At 41.8% G+C, this 22485-nt stretch overlaps 1 protein-coding gene across 2 annotated transcripts; it reads left to right on the top strand.

The window, feature by feature from the left end:
* The first annotated feature begins 428 nt into the window (after positions 1 to 428).
* KHDRBS1 (KH RNA binding domain containing, signal transduction associated 1) lies at positions 429 to 21109 on the top strand. 2 transcript variants are annotated; one of them, XM_053398980.1, is made up of 10 exons: positions 429 to 1025; positions 9232 to 9356; positions 10371 to 10487; positions 12104 to 12250; positions 13970 to 14103; positions 14242 to 14271; positions 15402 to 15615; positions 17220 to 17287; positions 17964 to 18022; positions 19794 to 21109. In XM_053398980.1, the coding sequence occupies exons 1-10, from the start codon at positions 683 to 685 to the stop codon at positions 19889 to 19891; spliced, it is 1335 nt and encodes a 444-aa protein (XP_053254955.1). In that variant the 5' UTR covers positions 429 to 682; the 3' UTR covers positions 19892 to 21109. The 2 variants fall into 2 exon arrangements, with proteins under 2 accessions (XP_053254955.1, XP_053254956.1); XM_053398981.1 differs by lacking the exon at positions 14242 to 14271 and having other exon boundaries at positions 431 to 1025.
* Positions 21110 to 22485: the final 1376 nt, after the last annotated feature.

Consider the following 22485-nt stretch of genomic DNA (forward strand, 5'->3'; position numbering starts at 1 on the left):
AGTTTCCCAAATCATATTTTCACACGGAATAAAGCTGAATTAGAAAGAGCATTAACTTCTCTTTTTACTGCTGTTTCCATTTCGTTTCGAGAAGGCCACGCTGCTTTCCGAATCCAGCTAAAAACTACTTCCTACTGTTCTCCATGAGCAGCGCTCATTTTCTCTTATGGAAAGAAAAAAAAAGGAGAGAGAGTAGTAGGAGGGAATTTGTACAATGAACCTTTACTTCCAATGTATTTTCTCTCTATATATGTAGTCTACGAACCACGCATGAGCCCTGAATTACATCTAAGACGCATGCGCAGGGTGTGCGCGCACGGCGAGCTGATAGGAAAGAGGGCCGTCTCTTCAATGGAATGCTGCGCCTGCGCGGTTCATCCCGGCGCTTCATTTTTTTGTTCGTGGCGAAGAGGCCTTAGGCTGGCGCGTGCGCAGTGGGCGCCCTCGCGAGGTCTGCGCACGCGCATTCCTGGCTTGAGTCGAGAAGAACGGTTGGAGGCGGCCGTACTTTGGGCGCGAGGCAGAGGAAGAAAGAAAGAGGCGAAGAAGCAGAAGCAGTTCCCGCGCGCACGAGGCGTTTCCGCTCCGGCCCTCCCTCCGCTTCCTGTCTCGGCGGCCCCGGCGCTCAGTCGGCGTGGCAACCCTGTTCCCTCGCGCGCCTTTGCCGCTCCTTCGGCCGCGGATGCAGCGCCGCGAGGACCTCGCCGCCCCCGGCCGCCTGGGCAGGGCCCCGGGCCCGGCGGCTCCCCCGGGCCGCCTCCAGTCGCCTCAGGCCGCAGCTTCCCCGAGGAGGCCTCCGCGGGGCGGAGGTGGCGGGGTGCGCGGGCCCCAGCCTCCGCCGCTGCTGCCGCCCTCGGCCACCGGCTCGGCTCCGCCGACCCCCAGCGTCGTCCCTACCCCGCTGATTCCCGGAGCCGGCTCCGCGGCCAAGGCCGAGCCCGAGAACAAGTACCTGCCCGAGCTCATGGCCGAGAAGGACAGCCTGGACCCTTCCTTCACCCACGCCATGCAGCTGCTGCAAGCCGGTAAACGCCCCTGCCGCGGGGGAGGGGAGGGGAGAGGATAGGGGCCGCCGACACTGTGGCGACTACTCGGCTGATTTGGGGGTGGGGTGGGGAGATGAGTCCCAGCGTCCTGTTGAATAATAGTAATAGAAAAGGTGGAGTGCCCGATTCCATCCACTGGAACACTATAGTTCAAATTAGTAAGCCCCCCTGCCAGTCTTTGTTAGTCTGACATCCTTTACTTTTCCAGGCATATACTTTAAAATGTAATCAAGTATAAAGGTGTATGAAGAAGGCCATATGTGCCTTAACTTTCCCCTTCAGTAGAAGTTTTGGTAGGCTAGAACCCATTTGATCTGGTGCTGATCCTATTTGTTGATCAGACTTAACAGGATGGGAGAACTCAGTTTATACCCTAGTTAGTTGAGCAAATTCGTTGTCTCTTCCTCTTTCCCGCCCCCATCCTGTATTCTTGTCAAGGTTGTAAAACTGGGCTCCTTTGCCATTTTAAATAAACTCCCACCCCATGTAACTCATCTGCTTACATATATTTGCAAATGGTAGGTGTGGCATGTTGATGGTCTGAATAAAGGAATACTGAACAGAAACTGCTTTTCTAGTTTAGATAATTTTTCTTGCCTGGTTTATGGTGGTAATTCCTATTTTCCATAGGCAAGTGACTGTTATACCCTTGGAGTAGGGTTAAAATTAGCAGTGCGCCAGGTGCATTTCGCTCCTAAAGATTGTCCATTTGCAAGCACCTCAAAAAGTCTGGGTGTCATTTTTTGCACCTGGCTGACACTCAAGGATTAGTGAAATGTATGCGCTTTGAAGCCTCGACGTGTATGTTAAGGATTTACAATATGTTATGGAGTTTAACAGTAAAGAGTAGAGTGTTTTGAAAACTGAAGTATGGTACCAATATTTTTGTTGTAAACATTAAATATATATTAACAATTTAATTCAGAAAATGTGATACCAAAATAACAAAAAGTTTCGCCAACCTCCCCAAATGGTGACTAGACATTCTGTTTTGGTGCCCACAATCCAGGTCCTAGGAGCCATTTGGCTCCTAGCTTTTCTATCCCAGTTTCTAACACTGCCTTGGAGAGCATGCCTAAGAGTGGCAGAGAGTGTAGTAAAGCAGGAAATTGGAAGTTTCTTAACATGGAGTCTGAGGCATGTAATCTTTCATGTAGTGATGGAAAGGTGGGCCTTACCTCCAGAATCTTGTTTATCCATATACTGTAAGTGGTTCTGAGAAAGGCAAGACAAATGTTTTCAAATGGAGGTGTGAAAGTACATAGAATGACAGCAATGGTGATGAGGACTATAATAGTGATCGCCAAGGTAGAAGTAGAGTTCAGGGCTCCTGTTATTCTAAAAGTGATGCAGAGGTGCAGCTTTTCTTGACACAACAAGTTCAAGCTGTACCTGCTGAAAGTATCCTACACTACTTTAATCTGTTGGGAAAGGCTCATTTAGGTAGTTGGCAGGCTGTGTCAATTCTCTGCCATCCTCTCTTGGATCTGGAAGTTGTGGACGAGGAAGGGGAACTTGAGAAGCTGCCTCACGTGTCAGATCTTTGGCCCCTCTCGTTCAGTATTGCCTACACTGACTGGCAGCATCTCTCCAGGGCTTCAGATGAAACTTTCCCAGCCTTACCTGGAAATGGTGGGCATCCAGTCTGAGTATGTGCTCTACCACTGAGCTCCAGCACTTCTGCTTAGTGTCTGTGTCTTACTAGTCAGGCGGTAATGGTTAAAAAAAAAACCCCAGTTAATTTGCATGTAGTGTTGGTCACCTCTTACCCTGGTCAAGCTGGAGAAATTACAGTGGTTTTCTGCTCAGTGAAGTCTGTAGTGGCTCTAGTGTATCTGTTATGACGATCGGTACTAGTGGCACTATTAGCCTTTATAATGTGATAGTGGGTACAGAAATGTCATCTAAGTTGGTGGTCAGAGGTAGACTTAGAGAATTGGACCCTAGAATTTCCACCCAAGTATTGGGATTTTTCTTTTTTTATTCCAGGAGATTTCAAGCAGAGCATTCTGTGTATCTCCCCCCTTCCCCTCTTGCCGAGACAGAGGGCTTTGTAATCTCATTGCTATGCATATCTGTATTTGTCCTTGTTTCCAGTGAAACTATTAAATAGAGTAGAAATGGCAGTCTTTGTCTTGCTAGCACCCTCCTTCCCCATCTTGAGTGTCTAATCGCCTGCTGTAGCCGTATCACCACAGTGCAGCTGCTGTGCTTTCAGGCTTTCACTATATCAAGAGAACAACAACTGTTTGGAAATAACCAGTCAGAATTTAGAACAAAGGGGAATGCTAGATTTTTGACTTGTGAGTAAGGTGAGGAACATTCTAAGAACTAATTACCGTATTTTTCGCTCTATAAGACGCACCAGACCACAAGACGCACCTAGTTTTTGGAGGAAGAAAACAAGAAAAAATATATTCTGAATCTCAGAAGCCAGAACAGCAAGAGGGATCGCTACGCAGTGAAAGCAGCAATCCCTCTTGCTGTTCTGGCTTCTGGGGTAGCTGCACAGCCTGCACTCGCTCCATAAGACGCACACACATTTCCCCTTACTTTTTAGGAGGGAAAAAGTGAGTCTTATAGAGCAAAAAATACGGTAACTTTTTAAAGCAGAGTTCATGTGATTAAGGCAGATTTCTTTGCTTTTTGAAACAGTTCAGAGGTGCTTTGATTTAATCTTGCTGGATGACAGGCCTGTTTCATTGCTTTATTTCTCTGCGAATGAGAAGCTTCATGTTGTATTGCTATGCAAGAAGCAGTGCTTTTCTGTGGGTACTCAGGGGTACTCAGTACTGGCACCCAAAATGTTAAAAGTGTTGCACTTACTGTAACAACTTTGTGGTGAGTACCAACATTTTCCCCCTTTTTTCTTTTTTAAAGCACTCGCAAGAACAATGAAAGTAAAGAAATTGTATCAGTAAAGAATTTTAATTTGAGATTGAAGTCAAACACCCCAAACAGTAAATTCTACTGTTGCAAAAATATTTATACAGTAACCACAGGCAGAAGAGCTTTCTAGACTCTTCCTTTATTCCACAAATAACTTCTAAGTACATAACTAATTTATTAATTGCAAGAGTCATTGTTCTAGTTGTCCTATATTTTTATGTTCCAAACATTTTAGAAAATCCTAGACAAATTATATGTGAGCCAGCAGAAGCCTCACAGTTGGAGAATTCAGATCAATATGTGAAAGTTGCTTTGCAACCACCTGCTGTTTCTTGGCCCTTGCTGTCCCCTTGGGTCACCTGGCCACAATGCCCAATTATGGCAGAAAGTGCTGTCAGGGTCTCAAGTTTAGACCATAACCTGCAATCCAAGAGATGTGTGAGACACCTCAGCCTCATTTTTTGCTACCTCATTCTTCCATCTCTTCTGAGTTCCTTCCTGTTCGTTTTTTAAAAGTGCTCCCTCCCCCCTTTCTACGTAGTTTCAAAAAAACTGGAAAGGGCAGTTCTTGATTAGAATTAATTGATTGGGCTTTTTTTCTTTTTACTGGTTGTCTGATGGGAGAAAAAGTTATTTTCCTCAGCTATTTGAGAACAGATTGGTAGACTTATGTGTGTGTAGCCATAACACACTGAAGAATTTGGTAAAATAAAAATAATCTGTACTAGAGAATAGCCCTATCACACATATTATGGCTTCCTTATGAATAGATCTGATAAGGTTGGAACTTCTAAACTGAGGGGAACATGGTGAAAGTTTATGCAAGGCGCTTTTTATTCCAGATTAATTAAACCAGGATACTTATTTATTTCCTTCTGCCCATCATTGGCTTTAGCTCCATCCACTCCCAACCAGCATGTTGCCCACTCCTGCTTTAGACCATAAGTCTCTATGTGGCAGCCACAGGTGCAACACCAATGGAGGGACCTCCAAAGAACCTATGAAATCCCTGCAGTCCCTTCCTCCTCTTACACCAGGCTTCCTCAACTTCGGCCCTCCAGATATTTTTTTGGCCTACAACTCCCATGATCCCTAGCTAGCTGTACCAGTGGTCAGGGATGATGGGAATTGTAGTCTCAAAACTTCTGGAGGGCCGAGGTTGAGGAAGCCTGTCTTACACCAGTCTCAGCCTTTACAGCAAAGCTCTGCCCATTTCTTCCTTTGCCTGTATGTACTTTTTAAGGCTGAGATTGAAGCCAGGCTCCCAGGCACAAGAAACAGCTTTCATGGGCAATGACCCAGCCAACAGATCCAGGGCCCTGGGATGGGAGGCAGGGAAGAGAGCAGAGTGACGGGGGGGGGGGGCAGGTCTTAAAATGCTCTTCCAGTAGCACAATGAGTAGGACAAATGCTACCCTAGCGTAAATAAATTGGTGCATTGTTTGCATCCATTGTAACTCCATGAGGACCCATGACTTGCATAAGTGTTCTTGTGCCATGGTAATACCGGAAAACACCAGACTGGTTTTTATATAACTGCTCAGTAACAACACCTATGTAAAATTTTATTTTATTGTGGTTGAGTGGGCCAGTTCCCATGTAAGAAACATGTAGTTTCAGTATTCATTTTTTTTATTTACTAGATCTGACTCTATGCCTTTGTGGCAGCCATTTTATGATTTGATGACACCCCCCCATGGCAGCCATTTTGTGGTGGTCCCCACCACACACTTTTAAAGTTCCCAGTGTGTCAGTGGAGTTGAAAAGATCAGGGATTAGAGAAGTTGGGAAGCCCTGCTTTAGACTTGTACTTCCTAGCCTCTTTTTACCAACATGCTTTCTTCCTGTTAGTAGTGTACCTCTGGTGAGTAATTTGCATCAGAAAACTGTTGCCCTAAAGGTGATCTAATTAAGCATGTTTAGTTTACTTGTATTTAGTAAACAAAGTTAAAAACTTTAAAACAGCCAGGGTTGCCTAATAATATTGTATTTGCAGTTGGCTTCCATTCACTCTTACTAATGAACTTATAAAGCCAACCATTTCCGGGGGGGGGGGGGGAAATAAAGCAGTAAAAAATCCCATCCCTACCACCTGCTCTGTCCTACTTTTTGCCATCCTGCCTCTTAGCCAACCCCTTCTGTATACAATGTGAAGTTTCTTTGCAGCCCTCTCATGTCTTGTCTTTCACTTGTTTTTCTATTGGATTCTTTCCAAATAGACTGCTCTTTCTTTTATCAGCAACTTGCTTCTGATTTCCTTGTCTCTTAGTTCCCCTATATCCAAGGGAGTATGCTTACTCCTTATTCTCCCTAAATGAAGTTCTGATTCTAGCCAAGTTTACAGCTTTTACTTTCTGTGCAAAAGTTATACTATAATTCAGTTATTTTAAGTTCATTGAGAGACTGGAGAATATAAATTTATAATTTTCTATAAAACAATAAAAAAGTTCATAGATCAATAGGTCTACAGTATTTCTGGGTAAATTATGGTACTGATATATATTTACCTAAACCAATTGTGCTTCCTTGAAACTATGCAAGACTAGCTCTTAGAATTTGTCCAGTCTAGCATATACTGTAGCTTTTAATTCTTTCATCAGCACTGCCCTCTGGCAGTCCCTTATTCCGGGCCTTTTTAGAATCCTCTTGATGGAGCCATATGAGTGAAGTATAACATTGCTAATTCATGCACAGAGAATGGTGTTCTGACCTTGTTTAGCAGAGTGCTGGGTATGAGAGTGGGAGTTGAAATAAAATATTATTACATCTGCCAAATAGCCTTCTGGCTAGATATTTGCTTTTTTTTAAAGGTAGGAGTAAAAATCCATTTGTTCAGGTGGCATAGTATCTGCAATGTGTTGATTGTTTTGTGCATTAAAGACTAGACCAGGCCTTGTATTTAGTTACATGAAACAAATGGAGGTGCCATATTTTCCTTTACATGTGGACTTTGTCTAAAAGGTAGGTGCTCACACACTGCTGCACTGCAGTTGGCCATGGCTTTCAGCACTGGTGAACATTTATGCCAGGTTTGGGAACCTTTTGACTTCCAGATGTTGCTAAACTACAACTCCCACCATCCCTGACTGTTTGCTGTGCTTGCTAAGGTTGATGTAGTTCAGCAACATATGAAGGGCAAAAAGTTTCCCACTCCTGTTAAATGCAGAAGAATAGGAGTGTATGAGGATCCTATGAGTATGTAAACACTTTCATATACAAAAGCCTTGTTAACATAAGAAATGTATCAGTTTCAGGTACCAGTATAATATTTTGAGCATGTGGAGCTAGTTACCCTGGTTTCATGGGCTCGTGAACCCCTGAGAAGTTCTGGGTTGTTTCCTGGCAGGGTCAGCAGTGCCATTGTACGGCAGCTTCAGCCTGGATAGCTTTTATAGCAACAGCAGCAGCCGGAAATCTAAAAGTGTCGCTTTTTGCGTTAGAAAAGTAATAGCATCAGAGAATGTCCATCTATACCTTTCTGGAAGCTTCTTTTTGAGTTACTCCAGAACAGGTTATTTCCAAGCAAGTTTGTTGGGAAACAAAAGGAATTTGTTTCCGTTGGTGAGACACTCGTCCACATCTGCACATGCATGTCTATGGGGGAGTAAGATGGTGGCTGCAGTCTTCTGCAGCCCCCAACCAGGTCTGGAGGCTTTTGGCAAATCAATTATCAGCCTTTTGGTAAATAACTTAACTCATCCGTAGTTCATTATGGAGTTTGAGGTCAAAATGTTACAGCAAGGCTAGTTATTCCTTAAAATAGAATTTATATTGTTCGTGCACATTGATGCATAAAACTCTGTTTCTCCTGGTGAAGGCAATCTTTTTCTAAAATGTAGTTCTTAACAGAATAAATTGGTTTCTGTGCTTGAGTAATTCTCTTAGCAATGTCGAACAGCTTGTGGTTTAAAACCTTTATTCTTCATGCAAAAAAAATCAAGAAATTTTAGCATGCTTCAGTGACTTCTATGAAAATCAATTTAATATTCAAAGAACCCGAAATATGGGTTAGAAGGGCTCTTCAAGGTCATTTAAATGAAAGGGAAAAAAGTAAAACCTACTGATCAATTTCTGTCTTTTTATCTTGAAAGTTTTTGGGGTTTTTTTTACTTTGGATGGGCATGTTGCATTCAACCTGAAGATACCTATTGGTCCTAGTATTTTGACTGTTGGACTGACTTTTGTTCCATAGTTGCTGAGTAAACTCTTAGAGCAGGCGTCAGCAAACTTTTTCAGCAGGGGGCCAGTCCACTGTCCCTCAGACCTTGTGGGGGGCCCAGACTATATTTTGAAAAAAAGAATGAACAAATCCCTAGGGCCCCACAAATAACCCAGAGGTGCATTTTAAATAAAAGGACACATTCTACTAATGTAAAAACACGCTGATTCCTGGACTGTCCGCAGGCTGGATTTAGAAGGCGATTGGGCTGGATGCGGCCCCTGGGCCTTAGCTTGCCTACCCATGTCTTAGAGCTTCTGTGACTTAGGTGTTTTCCTTCTTGCATCCTTGGAAAACTTTGGGCTTTGTTTAGAGAGGGCCTACTCAAAAAGTAGTATTATCTTCTTGATATTCCTATATTTGCTTCAGCCTGTCGTACGGAAGGCCTTGGAACTTGGCAAGCAGCCCAGTCGTGTCACTTGAAAATTGAGAGCTTGCCAGTTACATTCTTGTACTTCCTTTTAGTGCAAATACACACATCTTCAAATATTTGATGTCACAACCAGAGCAGAAAGGGATCGTCCTGTTACAAAATTGCCTGGTTAAGACAGGCAAGAAAGAAAGGGAACAGGCAAGAAAGAACACCAGAATGTTTTCCATTACAGCAGACGTGGTCAGCTCAGAATTGGGGGTGTTCTGGTGTGGCATGGGTCTGTAGAGTTTTCTTAGAAATGTTTGGGGGAGAACTGGGTAATAACTGGCTCCCGCATGGCTACTGCCTTAATAAAATGCAATAGGTAAGATGTTGCTGTGAGCAAATGAGAAAAGCTACAAAGTAGCAAAACTGTATAAAAGCAGCTCTCTCCCTTTCACTTCGGTTTAGAAACAGTTAGCTAACATAAGTGCATATAGGACAATGATGTTTGTTTGTTTGTTTGTTTGGTGGGCCTATTGGCTAGGTTGCAGAAAAACTTGAGTTTGGGGCTCACTTGCACAGTCATGTACCTTGAATGGGGGGGGGTGATTCTAGACAAGTTGCCTCTTGTACCTGCTTTTACATGTGCATCCTGTTGGGTTTTTCTTTTTTTAAAAAAAAGGTTGAAGTGCTGTCTCAATTGTATGCTTTGTCTTGTTTAGAAATCGACAAAATTCAGAAAGGTGAATCAAAGAAAGATGAGGAAGAGACCTATCTGGACCTGTTTTCTCATAAGAACATGAAGCTGAAAGAACGAGTTCTCATCCCAGTCAAGCAATACCCTAAGGTGAAGGCCAGCAAATGCCTCATTAATGTCCTGTAAAGGGATGCTTATGACAAGTTCCACTCACAGCAGCTGTTTGCTTTGAGCTGTTCTGATTTATGCCAATGCATTTATTGCTGTTGTTAAATATTTCCAAGGCGTTTCTGCTGTATTTTCTTTGTGTGTTTGTAGCAGGCCAGAACATAGGCTTATGAAGGATATTTCTTGTACTTGAAAATGTTTATTATTGGCAAAAAAATATTTCATTCCTTGTGCAATATGGCACGTCACAAAACATAAGAGGACAGGTCCCTGCCCTGAGGACGTTACAGTCTAAATTTGCCATAGCAAGAAAAAAGAGAGGAGGTGAGACAGTGATATACATGGGGGAAAGGGGCCATATTTCAGTTACAGTTAGGTAGTAAGATGAGAACTAGAGTTGTGCCACAGAAGTGGCGTTGCATAGATCAGGGCTTTTTGTGCCCCCCTAAAGTCTGTCATTTTCTTTAAAAATAGACAGGGAAACCATCTTGACTGATCCTGCTGTGATGTCAAAAGGCTTTTGTTAGGGTTACCAACTTTTTTAAAATAACAATTTCTAGATATTTTTTTACTAGCAGTTTCTCTAGGTTCCCCATTGTGGTGTCAAAATAATTTGGGGGGGTTGTCCCTAATGCCCCGTAATTAGTCCAACTTTTTAAACAACATATCTTATACATGTAAGTTTACCGAGCATTCCCACAAGCCCCCAGATGTGAATCTGTGATACCAAAAGTCTTTTGCCGCCAAGCCACCTTTCCTCCAGTGTGTTCTTTTAAAATGCAAACACTTTCACTATGCACACTTTGATATGCTTGATTGCTAACTTACCAGAATTTGGATCATTCACCCTTTGGTTTTTTTCTAGAAGGCCAAAATGAGTACAGTTTAAAATTTCGGGAAACTTATAATTGCTGACCCTAGTCATTGCAGTATAAATTTTAAAGTAACTTAATTCAGTTTTTGAAACTAAGAAAAAATCTGTTTCTCTCCTTTTAGTTTAACTTTGTTGGGAAGATCCTGGGACCCCAAGGCAACACCATCAAGCGACTGCAGGAAGAAACTGGAGCAAAGATATCTGTACTGGGGAAGGGGTCAATGAGAGACAAGGCAAAGGTAGGGGCACTGGGCTCAAATTACAAGTACTTTTGTGTGTTTTAGAATTCTGGATTTTTTTCATAGATGGTTGGGTTGGCCGTTGCATCCTCTCCCCGTTTGTTGAGAGCACATTGCCTTTAAGTAAAAGTGTTGTGTTATGTACCTTTTAAAAATGCATTGATGACTTAGAACTGCAAAATCCCCAGGAGTGAGTACTTGTTGCTTTGCCATTAATGACAGAATGAGCAGGCAGCTGATTAACCGAATTCAATAGTCTTTTCTAATGCAACCAATGTCAAGTGTTTGTTGTATCTAGGCTATGTAAAGAAAAGAGATTCATAGAGCATCACATCAAAGCTGAGCTCTTCCTTCTCACGTTTCCATGCGACTTGGAAGAGGGCATCTAACTGAAATCTTGGTTTTCTTAACTTTTTGAAAATTGTACTTGTGAAGGCTACTGTTAAGCCTCTAGATTGTTTAAAGCCAAGTAAGTAAATCTTGAGTTTATGCTAGTAAGGATTTTTCATTGCCAAGTAAGTGAGAAGAGAAATAAATGAATCTTATTGGAAGCCCATTTTTCATATTTCTTTGGAATATCAGTTGACAAGATTGTTTGGAGTCGATATATGCAAGCAAAAGTTTAGGGCCAGGACCATCTGGGGATAACTAGTTTAGGGTTGGCACAGGTAAATAATTTTTTTAGTAAAACTAATGTTAGACTTTGTTTTGATTCCTGTTCTTAGAATTATGTACTAGGAGGCATAAATGAAAGGCTGTTGTCGGGGTCTGAGATTTCTACCAAAATGTCTAGTCCTGTACTTGTGTTTTATCCTGCCACCTTTATTTGCAAATGGGTGAGCAGTTGCTGTTGCAGTCATTGGGTGTGAGGAATCCACTTGTGTGTCCGTGTCCAAGCACAGAGCAGTCTCAGCTTAAAAAAAAGTTTCCAGATTAAAAGTATGGGTGGGTAGTTAATTGTGCACCAAAAGATTAGCACCACTGGCCAGTAAAGCAAGTGCTGCCACAATTACACGGGCCTCTCCAAATGGCAGTAAAATTCACCTAGGTCAAACAGTCATGAAAGTCATTATTAGCCCAATAAAATAACTCAAGGATTGAAGGGTCCAGAGCTGCAGCAACAGCCTCCTAAGCCTTAGTAGTTAGTTCTGTCACGAGCATATGGAGCCCTTCAATAAGGTGTTGAATCCAGTTTCACACATGCAAACTGGAAGCAATAGTAAAATTACCTTACAGCAGGCTTCCTCAACCTCAGCCCTCCAGATGTTTTGAGACTACAATTCCCATCATCCCTGACCACTGGTCCTGCTAGCTAGGGATCATGGGAGTTGTAGGCCAAAAACATTTGGAGGAAGCCTGCCTTACAGCGAGCAGGTAAGAATGATCAATTTTTTCTTTGAGAACAAGGGAAAGATGTGAGACTTAATCCCAACACTTCATTCCTTTAAGCATCTTAGAATTTGTCTCTGCTTCCTGGGAAAAAATTCTGAGAGGTTGGTGGCATCTATTTGCAGATGTGGCAAAGCAACACTTGTCTCTTTATGTGAGCAACAGGAAGGCTTGTGTTCTCTTTTGAAACCTCTAGCCATCTACTGTAACAGTTGTTTGTTTTTCAGGAGGAAGAACTGCGCAAGGGGGGTGACCCAAAGTATGCTCATTTAAATATGGACCTGCATGTCTTCATTGAAGTTTTTGGGCCACCCTGTGAGGCTTATGCTCTTATGGCCCATGCCATGGAAGAAGTCAAAAAGTTCCTTGTTCCGGTACATACCACCTTCTTTTTCTAAAATGTTCTGCATAATAACATGTTTGGCCTTGGCAAGGTGTGTTCAAGTAGAACAGATTGTGGCAAAGCATATTCCACAGAATAAGCTCAGTCAGAGAGAAAAAGGAGATAATGTTTTGAATAAGGCAGTACTAAGTATTGACAATTCAATCACTGGAGCTGAACAAATGCTTCGTTCCAAAACTTAATTGCAGCCAACCCACCTGTGCAGTTGGATATTTTTCTGCAAAAATGACTCCCAAGCAGACATAGATACGAAAGACCTTGTCCTATTTTGAAAAAAAGTGTTGGGTTGACTTCTAAAAATTATAATCTTAGAGATTTTGCAACAGTTACTTAAGAAAGGCTATTAACGGGTCAAAAGATTGGACTCTAGGGAAGATGCTATCAAGAGATTGGCTGCTCCAAAAGTTGTCAGGACCTGAATTTTATTTGCTAACACCTGCAAATGTTTTTTTTGCGGGGCGGGGGGACCACCTGATCTTTTATTCATTTTAGAGAACCAAGGATTCTAATATCTGGATTGCTGGTTTGGTTTTGCCTTCTGAAATTTGTTACATGAATTGTAGGTGCAGTTGAGCTCTCTGAAACGGAAACTCCTGCTGAGGTTTCAACTCAACTAGAGAAGGGAACTTTAGCTCTAATGCACCATTTTAAGACTAGCTGGGGGGTTTTCACCTCTGGTTTAATATCTGTCTTGAAAAGCAGAAAGACCTTTCTAGAAATATTCAGAAATGACTAGCTTTCATTATTCATCAGCAGAGGAAATTGTTGGATCTCATGTTCTAAAGGTGTGAGTGTGTATGTGCACACATTGTGGAGAGTACACAGGAATTTGGGGGTTGTCTTAGTTATCCCTGTTGAGCTGAGCCTCTAGGAGGGAATTGTAGAAGCCTCTTGGACAGGCATTGCTGTGCAGCTAAAGCAGAACAAGAGTTCCATGTCTGCCCTGCTGTGGATAACAATGGACTTCTGATACATTTGTTTTTGTTCTAATGCACACAACACAAAATGGCTGTGACTGTCTCAGTTTTGAATATGGTGCACAAAGGGGTAGAGCTACATAGACACTGCATGTAAGGTTTGTGAAGCTTTGAAGGCTTCCACATATCCAAAAGGATACGAAAGTGGTCGCTCTTCTTTGAAGCCATCTGTTCCTTTTGGTTTGCCAAAACCACCTCCTATCTTTTAACACTTTACTGTGTTACTGTTGCACCCCTCCAACAGATTGGCATCAGTGACTGGATTCCCTACTGGATTTAGGGAGTGAAATGCTTTTGCTCTGCTGCTAATCCCTCCACAGATTGCCTGAAATTGTACCCCCTGGAGAGTGCAGAATGCACAGAGCAGGGACAGAAGTGGAAAGAGGCAGCTTAGAGTTACTGGTGAGCATTTGCTCTTTGGACTGAAACCATTTCCTGCCTCCTCTGAATGGGAACAAGAAATTTAGGCTGCTAAGGGAGCCCACTTCTCAGAGCATTTGACAGGCAGGAAGGCCAGCTGTTCTACAAGGGTGCAAAGGATGTTTTGTGGCAGCTGTTGTGACTTAGGCAGCTCCTGCCCATAGTACTCACCTATGCCTTTCCAAACAGAGCTGTTGTTAGCAGCACAAAAACCCATTTCAAATAAAATGAGTGAGATTTTTATTTTTATTTTTTGCTTGGCCTAGAAATTAATTCCCTCTGTTTTTGCTTAGGATATGATGGATGACATCTGCCAGGAGCAGTTTCTGGAGCTGTCTTATCTCAATGGTGTGCCAGAGCCAACACGAGGTCGAGGGATTCCTGTACGAGGAAGGGGAGCTGTGCCCCCACCTCCACCTGTTCCTAGGTAACAAATGGAAATGTTGCTGGAGATGAGCTCTTGCTGGTTGCAGTTGCATCTTTAAGCAGTAAGATTGTGCTTCTGATGGTTTGGGGAGGTGGGGAAGCGATATGGGCTTAATGGCTGTTTCAATTTTTTTTTTAGTGTGTGGAGTGGGGCAGCCTTGCTGAACAGGTGAGAGGCAATAGAAAAGGCACTCAGTCATATTTCCCATAGGTGGTGGGTTTTGAGTCTTAGTTTACTCTCGCAGTTGCAAGCTTTTTCTTGTTCAGCATGTTGACAATACCAGATCTTTGAGGGGGTTCATGAATTGTCCAATAGGGTGGTGGCCCATTAATTGTAGACCATCTTTAATTATTCCTAAACTCCACGGTCCTGCCAATGCATTCTGCACTAAGCAGGGATAACATGAGGCTTTTGAAACTTTGGTTTTCATTTAAGAAAGTTTCCAGCCCTTGTTTCAGAGAGACAGTTGAATGTTTTCTAAGTCTCTCAGGCCAGGTGGATATAGCTTTAAGTGCCCTTCACAGCTGCCTTTGCTCTACTCTTTGCTACTTTATCTTAACCCTTCTTGACCTAGACATCACTGCTCCATAAAATTGCTAATCTGCTTACCTACATCTGTGCATCTGCCCCTTACTTCATGTCTTTCCTTTATTATGTTTCCCTTTGGCAACTCCTGTCCTTAACATTAAAACCCCCCACAAATTATTCCACTTGTTTTTATTATTGGTTGTTAGCTGCCCTGAGCCCGGTCTTGGCTGGGGAGGGTGGTGTATAAATAAAAATTATTTATTATTATTATTATTATTATTATTATTATTATTATTAATCCAAATATCAGAAGCAGCCTCAGTTGTGTAGGTTTTTCCATATACATCTTTTTATAAAGAAACTGGGCTGTATGAACATCAAGTGATAATGCTTCCTCTCTCCTTCGCTTCCAAAAACTACTTTGTGCTAAACTTAGAAGTCTATAAAGGCCCATTTATGTTTTGAGATGTCTTGGGCCTTTTGCAATGACAGCTGATGCTACTAGTTTGGCTTATCTTTGAAGTGATTCTGGTAGGTACTTAAATCTTTGCTACTTGCTCAATCCAAGTTTCATATTTGGGCATTTTTAGCTCTGTCTCCGTACATCACACAGCAAATTTTACTAGATTTAATTTTGTCATTCATCTCTGCTGCTAGGCCTCTGCAAATTGAGCTTCTGTATAGACAACAGATTAGATTTAGTGGGTGTCCAGAGCATGGTTGTGTGCAGATTGTGTGTGCCTTCTAACTCTTCTGTCCCCTTTTTATAGGGGACGTGGCGTGGGACCTCCACCACCACCTCCACGTGGAGCTCTTGTGCGGGGGGCCCCAGTGAGAGGTGCCATTGCAAGAGGAGCAGCTGTGGCCCGGGGTGTTCCCCCTCTTCCAGCAGTGAGAGGTGCCCCTGCACCAAGAGCTCGGGCAGCCGGCATTCAAAGAATACCTCTTCCTCCCCCTCCTGCACCAGAGACCTATGAAGATTATGTAAGCAGTTTTTAACTTTCTGAGAGGAGGGAGAAAGTCTGATAACAGATTACTTGTGCCTAAAAACTTTGGTTTATCCACAACACCCAAGATTATACATACATAAGAACACAGAGAGCATCCTTTGTCAGAATCAGATGACTGGTCTGTCTAGCACAGTATTGTCAGCAGTGATTGACTGCAATTCACTATGGGATTTCAAACCAGGGTCTTTCCCAGCACTGCCTAAAGATGCTGGGGATTGAACCTGGGATGTGCAAGCAAATAGCCTGCTCCTCCCCCAGAGTTAGACCTTTTTTGACCACATTAACACCTTACATTTCAAGCACTATGATATCACTTTAAACAATCATGCCTTCTCCCAAAGAATTATGGGAGCTACTGTTTGTTAAGGGTGCTGAGAGGTGTTAAGAGCCCCCACCCATTCACCTCACAGAGCTGCAATCTTCAGAGGGTTTAACAGTCAGTCCCTCTTCCCAGAGAATTCTGAGAATTGTAGCTTCCTGAATATGGGTCTCCTAACAGCTCTCAGCACTCTTTAACAGACTACATCTCCCAGAAGCCTGAGGAAAGCTATGACTATTTAAAGTAAAATCATACTGTTTTAAATACAGTGGTACCTCGGGTTAAGAACTTAATTCGTTCTGGAGGTCTGTTCTTAACCTGAAACTGTTCTTAACCTGAGGTACCACTTTAGCTAATGGGGCCTCCCGCTGCTGCTGCCACGCCGTCGCCACGCGATTTCTGTTCTCATCCTTAAGCAAAGTTCTTAACCTGAGGTACTATTTCTGGGTTAGCGGAATCTGTAACCTGAAGCGTCTGTAACCTGAGATACCACTGTATATGGTGGGGTCTTCCTCTCTTGTGCACACACACAACTTTGAAAGAATATAACAGATGCCCCCTGTCATTTGACAAGGGAAAGGCATGCTTGCTTGGTACTGTACAGGAGAGTTTGATAATAGCATGGGCCTTTGGACCTGGCTACTTTAAAAAGTAATGGCCCTTAAGAATGAATAAGCCTTGTCTTCAGTGGAGAAAATAGCACCAAGCAGAGACAGAAATTGTGTCTGCTTGGCAGTTGTTTTCTTGAGGTTTTCCTCCCTGCTAGCCTCATCCTCCTTACACTGCATCTTTAATGCTTTCTGATTCACAGAAATAAGACTTGATCATAGATCCCGGTGAAGGACTGCTCGGCAAAGGACTGCTTGCATAGTCTAGGTGACCTTGGTTGCTTGGAAGTATGGAGGGAGGGTGATTGTACCAGTTTTTAAAGAAATTTCACAAACTTTGTAGTAGCAAACCAGGTTTTGCCATGCTGTAGTCCAAAATATCTGGAAGACAACAGGTTGGGGAAGTCTGGTCTATTCCATTTATTAGACCAAGATTGTTATATCTACACTGGGCAATTGTATTTTTTTAGTGCGTGAAATATTTCCAAGGACATTGTTTGGATAACTGCAAGGTAAAGTAATGTGTGTTTGAAGGGGGTACCTGTGTATCACTTTTGTGATTTGGACTTTATAGATGGTACTTTGCTTGGTATTTAATTTTTTATTTTTTTACAATAGCTGACTCCACCCTTGCCTCTTTGTCTATTCCAGGGCTATGACGATGCTTATGCAGAGCAAAGTTACGAAGGATATGAAGGCTACTACAGCCAGGGTCAACAGTAAGTGCTTCCTTTTGATTACTTAGAATCAAGTTGGAAGAGGACTTGGTGGGTAATTTTGTCCAACCCCCTACAATGCAGAAATATGCAGTTGGCTCATACAGGGATCCAATCCACACCCTTGGCATTATTAGCATCACGTTCTAACCAACTGAGCCACATTAGTACTTAATTGCCCTGTGTCTTCAGCAGAACACAAGCATATTGTGCTTGTGTGCGCTTCTACATCTATACCATGAGTATCTGTGTTACAAGGATCAGCACTGTCCAGCATTCCCTGGGCCTTGAGTGATTGGGTAACAACAGCCTTAACAAAGCACTGTGATCCCCAAAAGTCAGGTAAAGGGCCCCATCACATCCACTAAGCCTTGGCCTCATTGGCATGGACTTTTCCTTTACTGTTTGTGAAGATAGCTGGGCCTGGGCTCCTTCTTCCCTTACAACTTTAGCTAATGGACAGTATTGCAAGGAAGCATAGTATCTGGTCTAGGGAGTCCCTAACTATTGCAAGAAGCACGTCCATATTACCCTCTCTGTGAGATAGATGGTCATTTGAACCATCCTAAATAATAACAGCATGATGATTAGAAAGATACACCACCTCAAGGGATAATAATAATAATAATAATAATAATAATAATAATAATAATAATAATACTCTGTCTTGTTATTGCAGGGAAACAGAATATTATGATTATGGACACGGTGAAGCACAGGAATCTTATGAAGCGTATGGTACGTCTGCATGCTCTGTTGCCATGGCAGAAGCAGAACTCTGTGTTCGATGTATTTTAGTCAGTTATTTTTTGCCTTGAATGCAAAAGATAAAAAGGTTATCATGATCTAAGTTTTTTGAGAGGCAGTATGTAGGATATAATGAGTCTTTTCAGCTGAGGACAAATCTGGAGATCTTGCCTTTAGCTGATGTTACTCTGAAAGTGTCCAATAATCTTAAGAATATACTGGCTATATTAGTGCATTGAAAAGGTTTACTAGAAAGTCTAATTACCAGTGAGTTTTATCCCAAGTTTTCATTCTGCACCAAAAAGCAGAGCTGTTATTGTTCTGCTAACCACTAGAAAGTGCCAGACACTCAGCAGGGAATAATAAAGCCCTGTGGTCTTCTCTCTTTCATTTTTAAATTGCAAGATTTCAGCTGACATCTTGCCACACATTCTAGACCATTTTTAAATGCTTAAAGCTAAGGACTATATGTGTGTATCTTTGTAAAGGAAAGGTTAGATTTCTCAGGATGCTGAATTCTTTGCCAATAATTCCATTCCACATTGGCACAGTACAGTCATGAAATCCATGAAGCTTTAAATATCACCAGTATGAGACAAGAAGTATTTAGCTGCCAAAGAATTCTCGGATGAGTATGAGGAAGATAAAAATGAGAGCTCCTTGCAACTCTTAAGAAGGTTTGTCCCCTTCTACACTGAGATATTGGCAACTATGGAAACAGCTTTCTGGTCATGACAATCTTTGTGAAAGATTGTCAGTGTTTCCATTTATCTGTCCTCTTCCTTTGGGTTGACTCTAAGCATTATTTTTCTGCCTCTTCAGTATTACTGTTGTATCCTCTGATTTTCCTGACTAAAGGGACCAAACTTCCTCTGGGCCATTGGGCACAACAATGCTTCTCTTAATTAGTTCAGTTGTAACTAATTTTAGTGTATGTGCCTGCTTTCCTGTGGACAAAATGAGAAAAATAACTTGTGTGAGCCAGCCATGTTGAATTAGAAGTGTGAAGTTTTAGCTAGTCAGAAGCGTATGTCTTTCAACAAAACTAATTTTGTCTTGTTTTTGAAAGGAACCTGGTACTTTTCTGATGTTTCATTTTCCCCAAAACTGTTAATATTCCTCATTATGCCTTCTATGTTTGGTGAAAATAATAGTTTCCTACTGCACCTGAGGACTGTATTGTCTCCTGTTGGGCATGTGCAAGGAGGGTATGTTTGGATGGCACATGATGCAGCTTGCTGAAGTCTGGTCTGGTCAGCCCTTTGGATAGGAAGACATCTTGGAAACCCTGGTGCCACCTTGAGCTCTGTGATGAAACAGAGGCGAGATAGAGCTTGTACTACATTTTTAAAGTATTTTCTCAGGGCAACAAAGGCTATGGTGGTAACACATGAGATCAGACAACTAAACCCCTCATTTGAAGGTGTCCACTTGTGGAGAAGCATGCGTCCTTTAAAAATATATGTTCCATTAAAACTACTAGGAGTGGAGTTGTGTGCAGCAAAACTTTGGCTAATTCTGTGTTTTGATTACCTGCAATGAGCCATTTGGACTCTTGATGATTTGTGCAAGACTTCTGTGTCTTGCCAGCTCTGAATAGCACTTCACATACACTCCAGTTCCTTCCAAAGCACCATTTGGTAGCACACTGAAATCTATGCCTAGGTCTCTTTTCAGGGTTATTTGCTAACACCATGATTCATGAAAAGCAAAACAGCTGTCCTTTTTCTGCTGCCTACATGCGCTATTTTCTTTCCTGCAGGTCAAGATGATTGGAATGGAACAAGGCCCTCGCTCAAGGCCCCTCCGACTAGGCCAGTGAAGGGAGCATACAGAGAGCACCCATACGGACGCTATTAAAGCATACATGAGGGGGAAATATCACTTTTGAGCAAACAGTTGTTTCTGATTCTTGTATCTCCCAGGATTCCTGTTGCTTTACCCACAACAGACAAGTAATTGTCTCCCTGATTTTTCTCTGGCTCCCTTTTTCTCCCACCTCCATCCTCCCCCACCACTGACCTTGCATTCTGGCTTCTGTATGTAGTATTTTAAAATAATTTAGATTTAGAAGACTGAATTCAATTTTTAAGTGTGTAGATGGCTTTTTTTTCTCTGTTTAGATATATAAACACAACTGTACCTTTAAAAAGAAAAAGTTGAGGTAAAAAATGTTAGTTTCCAAAGTGACATGCTTGCTTAACAGTTATGAAATTAAAGTTTGTTAATCTTTAAGTATTTTTTGTTTTTTAGGCAACCCATAAAAGTTGTAGTTGCAGAATCCCAAAAGTAGGCTACATTTCAAAATTCAGGGTTGGCTTTTAATGACTTAAAATCATAATGTAATGGTAGCAACTGCCGCAGTTTAAAAAGTAAGCTCAAATGTCAACACTTTGCCCTTAAAAGCAGATTGCTTGATTAATCTTAAGTTTAAATGTTAATAGAAAGAATTCTCCTTAACAGATAAAACAGTAATTTTTTTTCTCAATCAGTTTAACTTTAAAAAAAAATTAGGTTTGTAACATTGACCATGTGGGTTTTGAAATCTAGCCCCAGTGTTGAGATGCTAGTGACGGACGTTCTCCAGCAAAAGGTGTTCTTGGCTTAATTCTGCATGAAGAATTTTTAAGAGAAGTGGACATCTAGCTGCTCTGTAATTTTTATATTGCTCTAACTGCCCAGTGTTTTGATATTAGGAAGTATTAAATGAATAGCTGTGCATTGTGTCTCTCTCTTTTTTCTTTTCTTTTTTCTTAAAGGAAAAGCTGAACACTTGAGTGTTTGCAGTACATAATACAGCTCAGGCTTAAAATTGGCAAAACTGTAAAGCTTTTAGCCATTCCAATGACATGTTCAAGTGCGTCTCAACACTAGCTTTATGTTAAAAAGGGACATTGCAGCTGAAAAAAAGCAAGGAGCTTCATTTTGTACATAGATTTGTACACTGTTCTCCCATTTTGTTCTTGGAAGATTAAATGCTACTACTTGTGTAAGCCTGCCTAAATAGGTAGCTAAAATTTGTCAAGATGTCTGCAGCAGTTTGTCAATAAAGTTTAGTCCTTTTTTAATCAAAGTAAATGTGATGAATTGTCATTTTTTTAAAATTTTGGTCAAGCAGTAAAATAGATTGTCCTCTTTCAATTAATTTAAATTAATGCTAAAGTACTTGGTCTGTTTTTTAAAAAGAAGTTCTCTTAAAATCCGAAGACGTTTTTAAAATGGTATGTTCTGAAAGTTTTAAAACTTTACCAAGCTGAGTAAGCTTAATTTTAAAACAAAATTGTTTTTCACCCCCTGGAAGTTGAGCAGTTGTGCCAGAAACGGGGCTTCAAGTGGCAGCATCAGTGTTCTGTTTCACTGAAGGGTTGAGACATCTGCTGGCTTTTTATCTTGAGTCTGCGGACAGCTGCTTCTGCACCAGCCCCTTTGTAGCTGCTATTGATTTCAAAAGGGCAGAGTGGCCTTCTTGCGCAAGCCCCATTCATTTTGGTGACACCTGCGCAAGGAATGTCCCCAGGGGATTGTGCCCTCTGCAGAGAGGCGGAAATTGTTGATCCAAAAGTAACTTTCATCAAAACAGTGTGACTCCAAAAGCCTTTTTCACAGATAGAAAAGAAAAAGAAGACTTCTTCCTTTTGCTGCATCCACAGATTTCCCTCTCCTCAGACTGCCTGCTTTTCAGGGCAGCATTCCTTGGGTTCCAAAGCAATTACAAAGTGGTGGCTTATGTAGGGAGCAGGCAGATTGTTCTCAATAGCCCGTTAGGAAAGGCACATAATGCAGCTTTGCTAACTGCCCACCTGTCCACACACCCCCATGTTAGTGATTTGCTGCCTTCAAAGAAAATCAGCTTCCCTGCCTGGTTGTCTGGAGGAAAGTCTCACTCACTGCAGATGACCAGGTTAAACAGCTGTTGACAAGCCTGGCATGATAGCAGAACTGACTGCTGTGAAGAGCTGGTGGCTTGTACTTACTCTCCCTTCTTGGCAAAATTTAAAATCGAGTATTCACTGGGAAAGAACTGCTTGGGGGTGAAAAAAAAGTCCACTGTTACTGTCAAATTGCTCATAGCAGTGCATGATTGAGGGAAGCTACTTTTAAAAGCCAAAAAGAGTTGTATTTGTAGATTGTTATTTTAAAAAAATGTAAATAACTGAATTTTCCACAATGGTTTGGAGTCAGCTTTCAGGGCTTAATGTCTTGCTTGATGAAAAGAACGCCCAAAACCCCCCTTTTAAAGGAAAATTATCGCAGGAGAATTCAGGATGTCTTAAAGCTAACATGCACCGAAAAACTCAAAAGGTAACCTAAATGTCTGATTTTAATGGCACATTTCTTTTACATAAAATGTGACAGCAACTTGCATAAACTTTTATTGCTGAAGAAGTTCTTCAAATGTTAATTTTAAATGTAAAATCTTGTTTAAAAAAGATGGTTTAAAAATAGATACTTAA

The sequence above is a fragment of the Podarcis raffonei genome, chromosome 8, assembly GCF_027172205.1.
Source record: "Podarcis raffonei isolate rPodRaf1 chromosome 8, rPodRaf1.pri, whole genome shotgun sequence".
Taxonomy (NCBI): Eukaryota; Metazoa; Chordata; class Lepidosauria; order Squamata; family Lacertidae; genus Podarcis; species Podarcis raffonei.

Coding starts and splice junctions, on each gene's coding strand:
- KHDRBS1 (XM_053398980.1), top strand. CDS start 683: ATGCAGCGCCGCGAGGACCTCGCCGCCCCCGGCCGCCTGGGCAGGGCC. Junction 1,026..9,231: donor CATGCAGCTGCTGCAAGCCG/GTAAACGCCCCT, acceptor TGTCTTGTTTAG/AAATCGACAAAATTCAGAAA. Junction 15,616..17,219: donor CAGAGACCTATGAAGATTAT/GTAAGCAGTTTT, acceptor TGTCTATTCCAG/GGCTATGACGATGCTTATGC.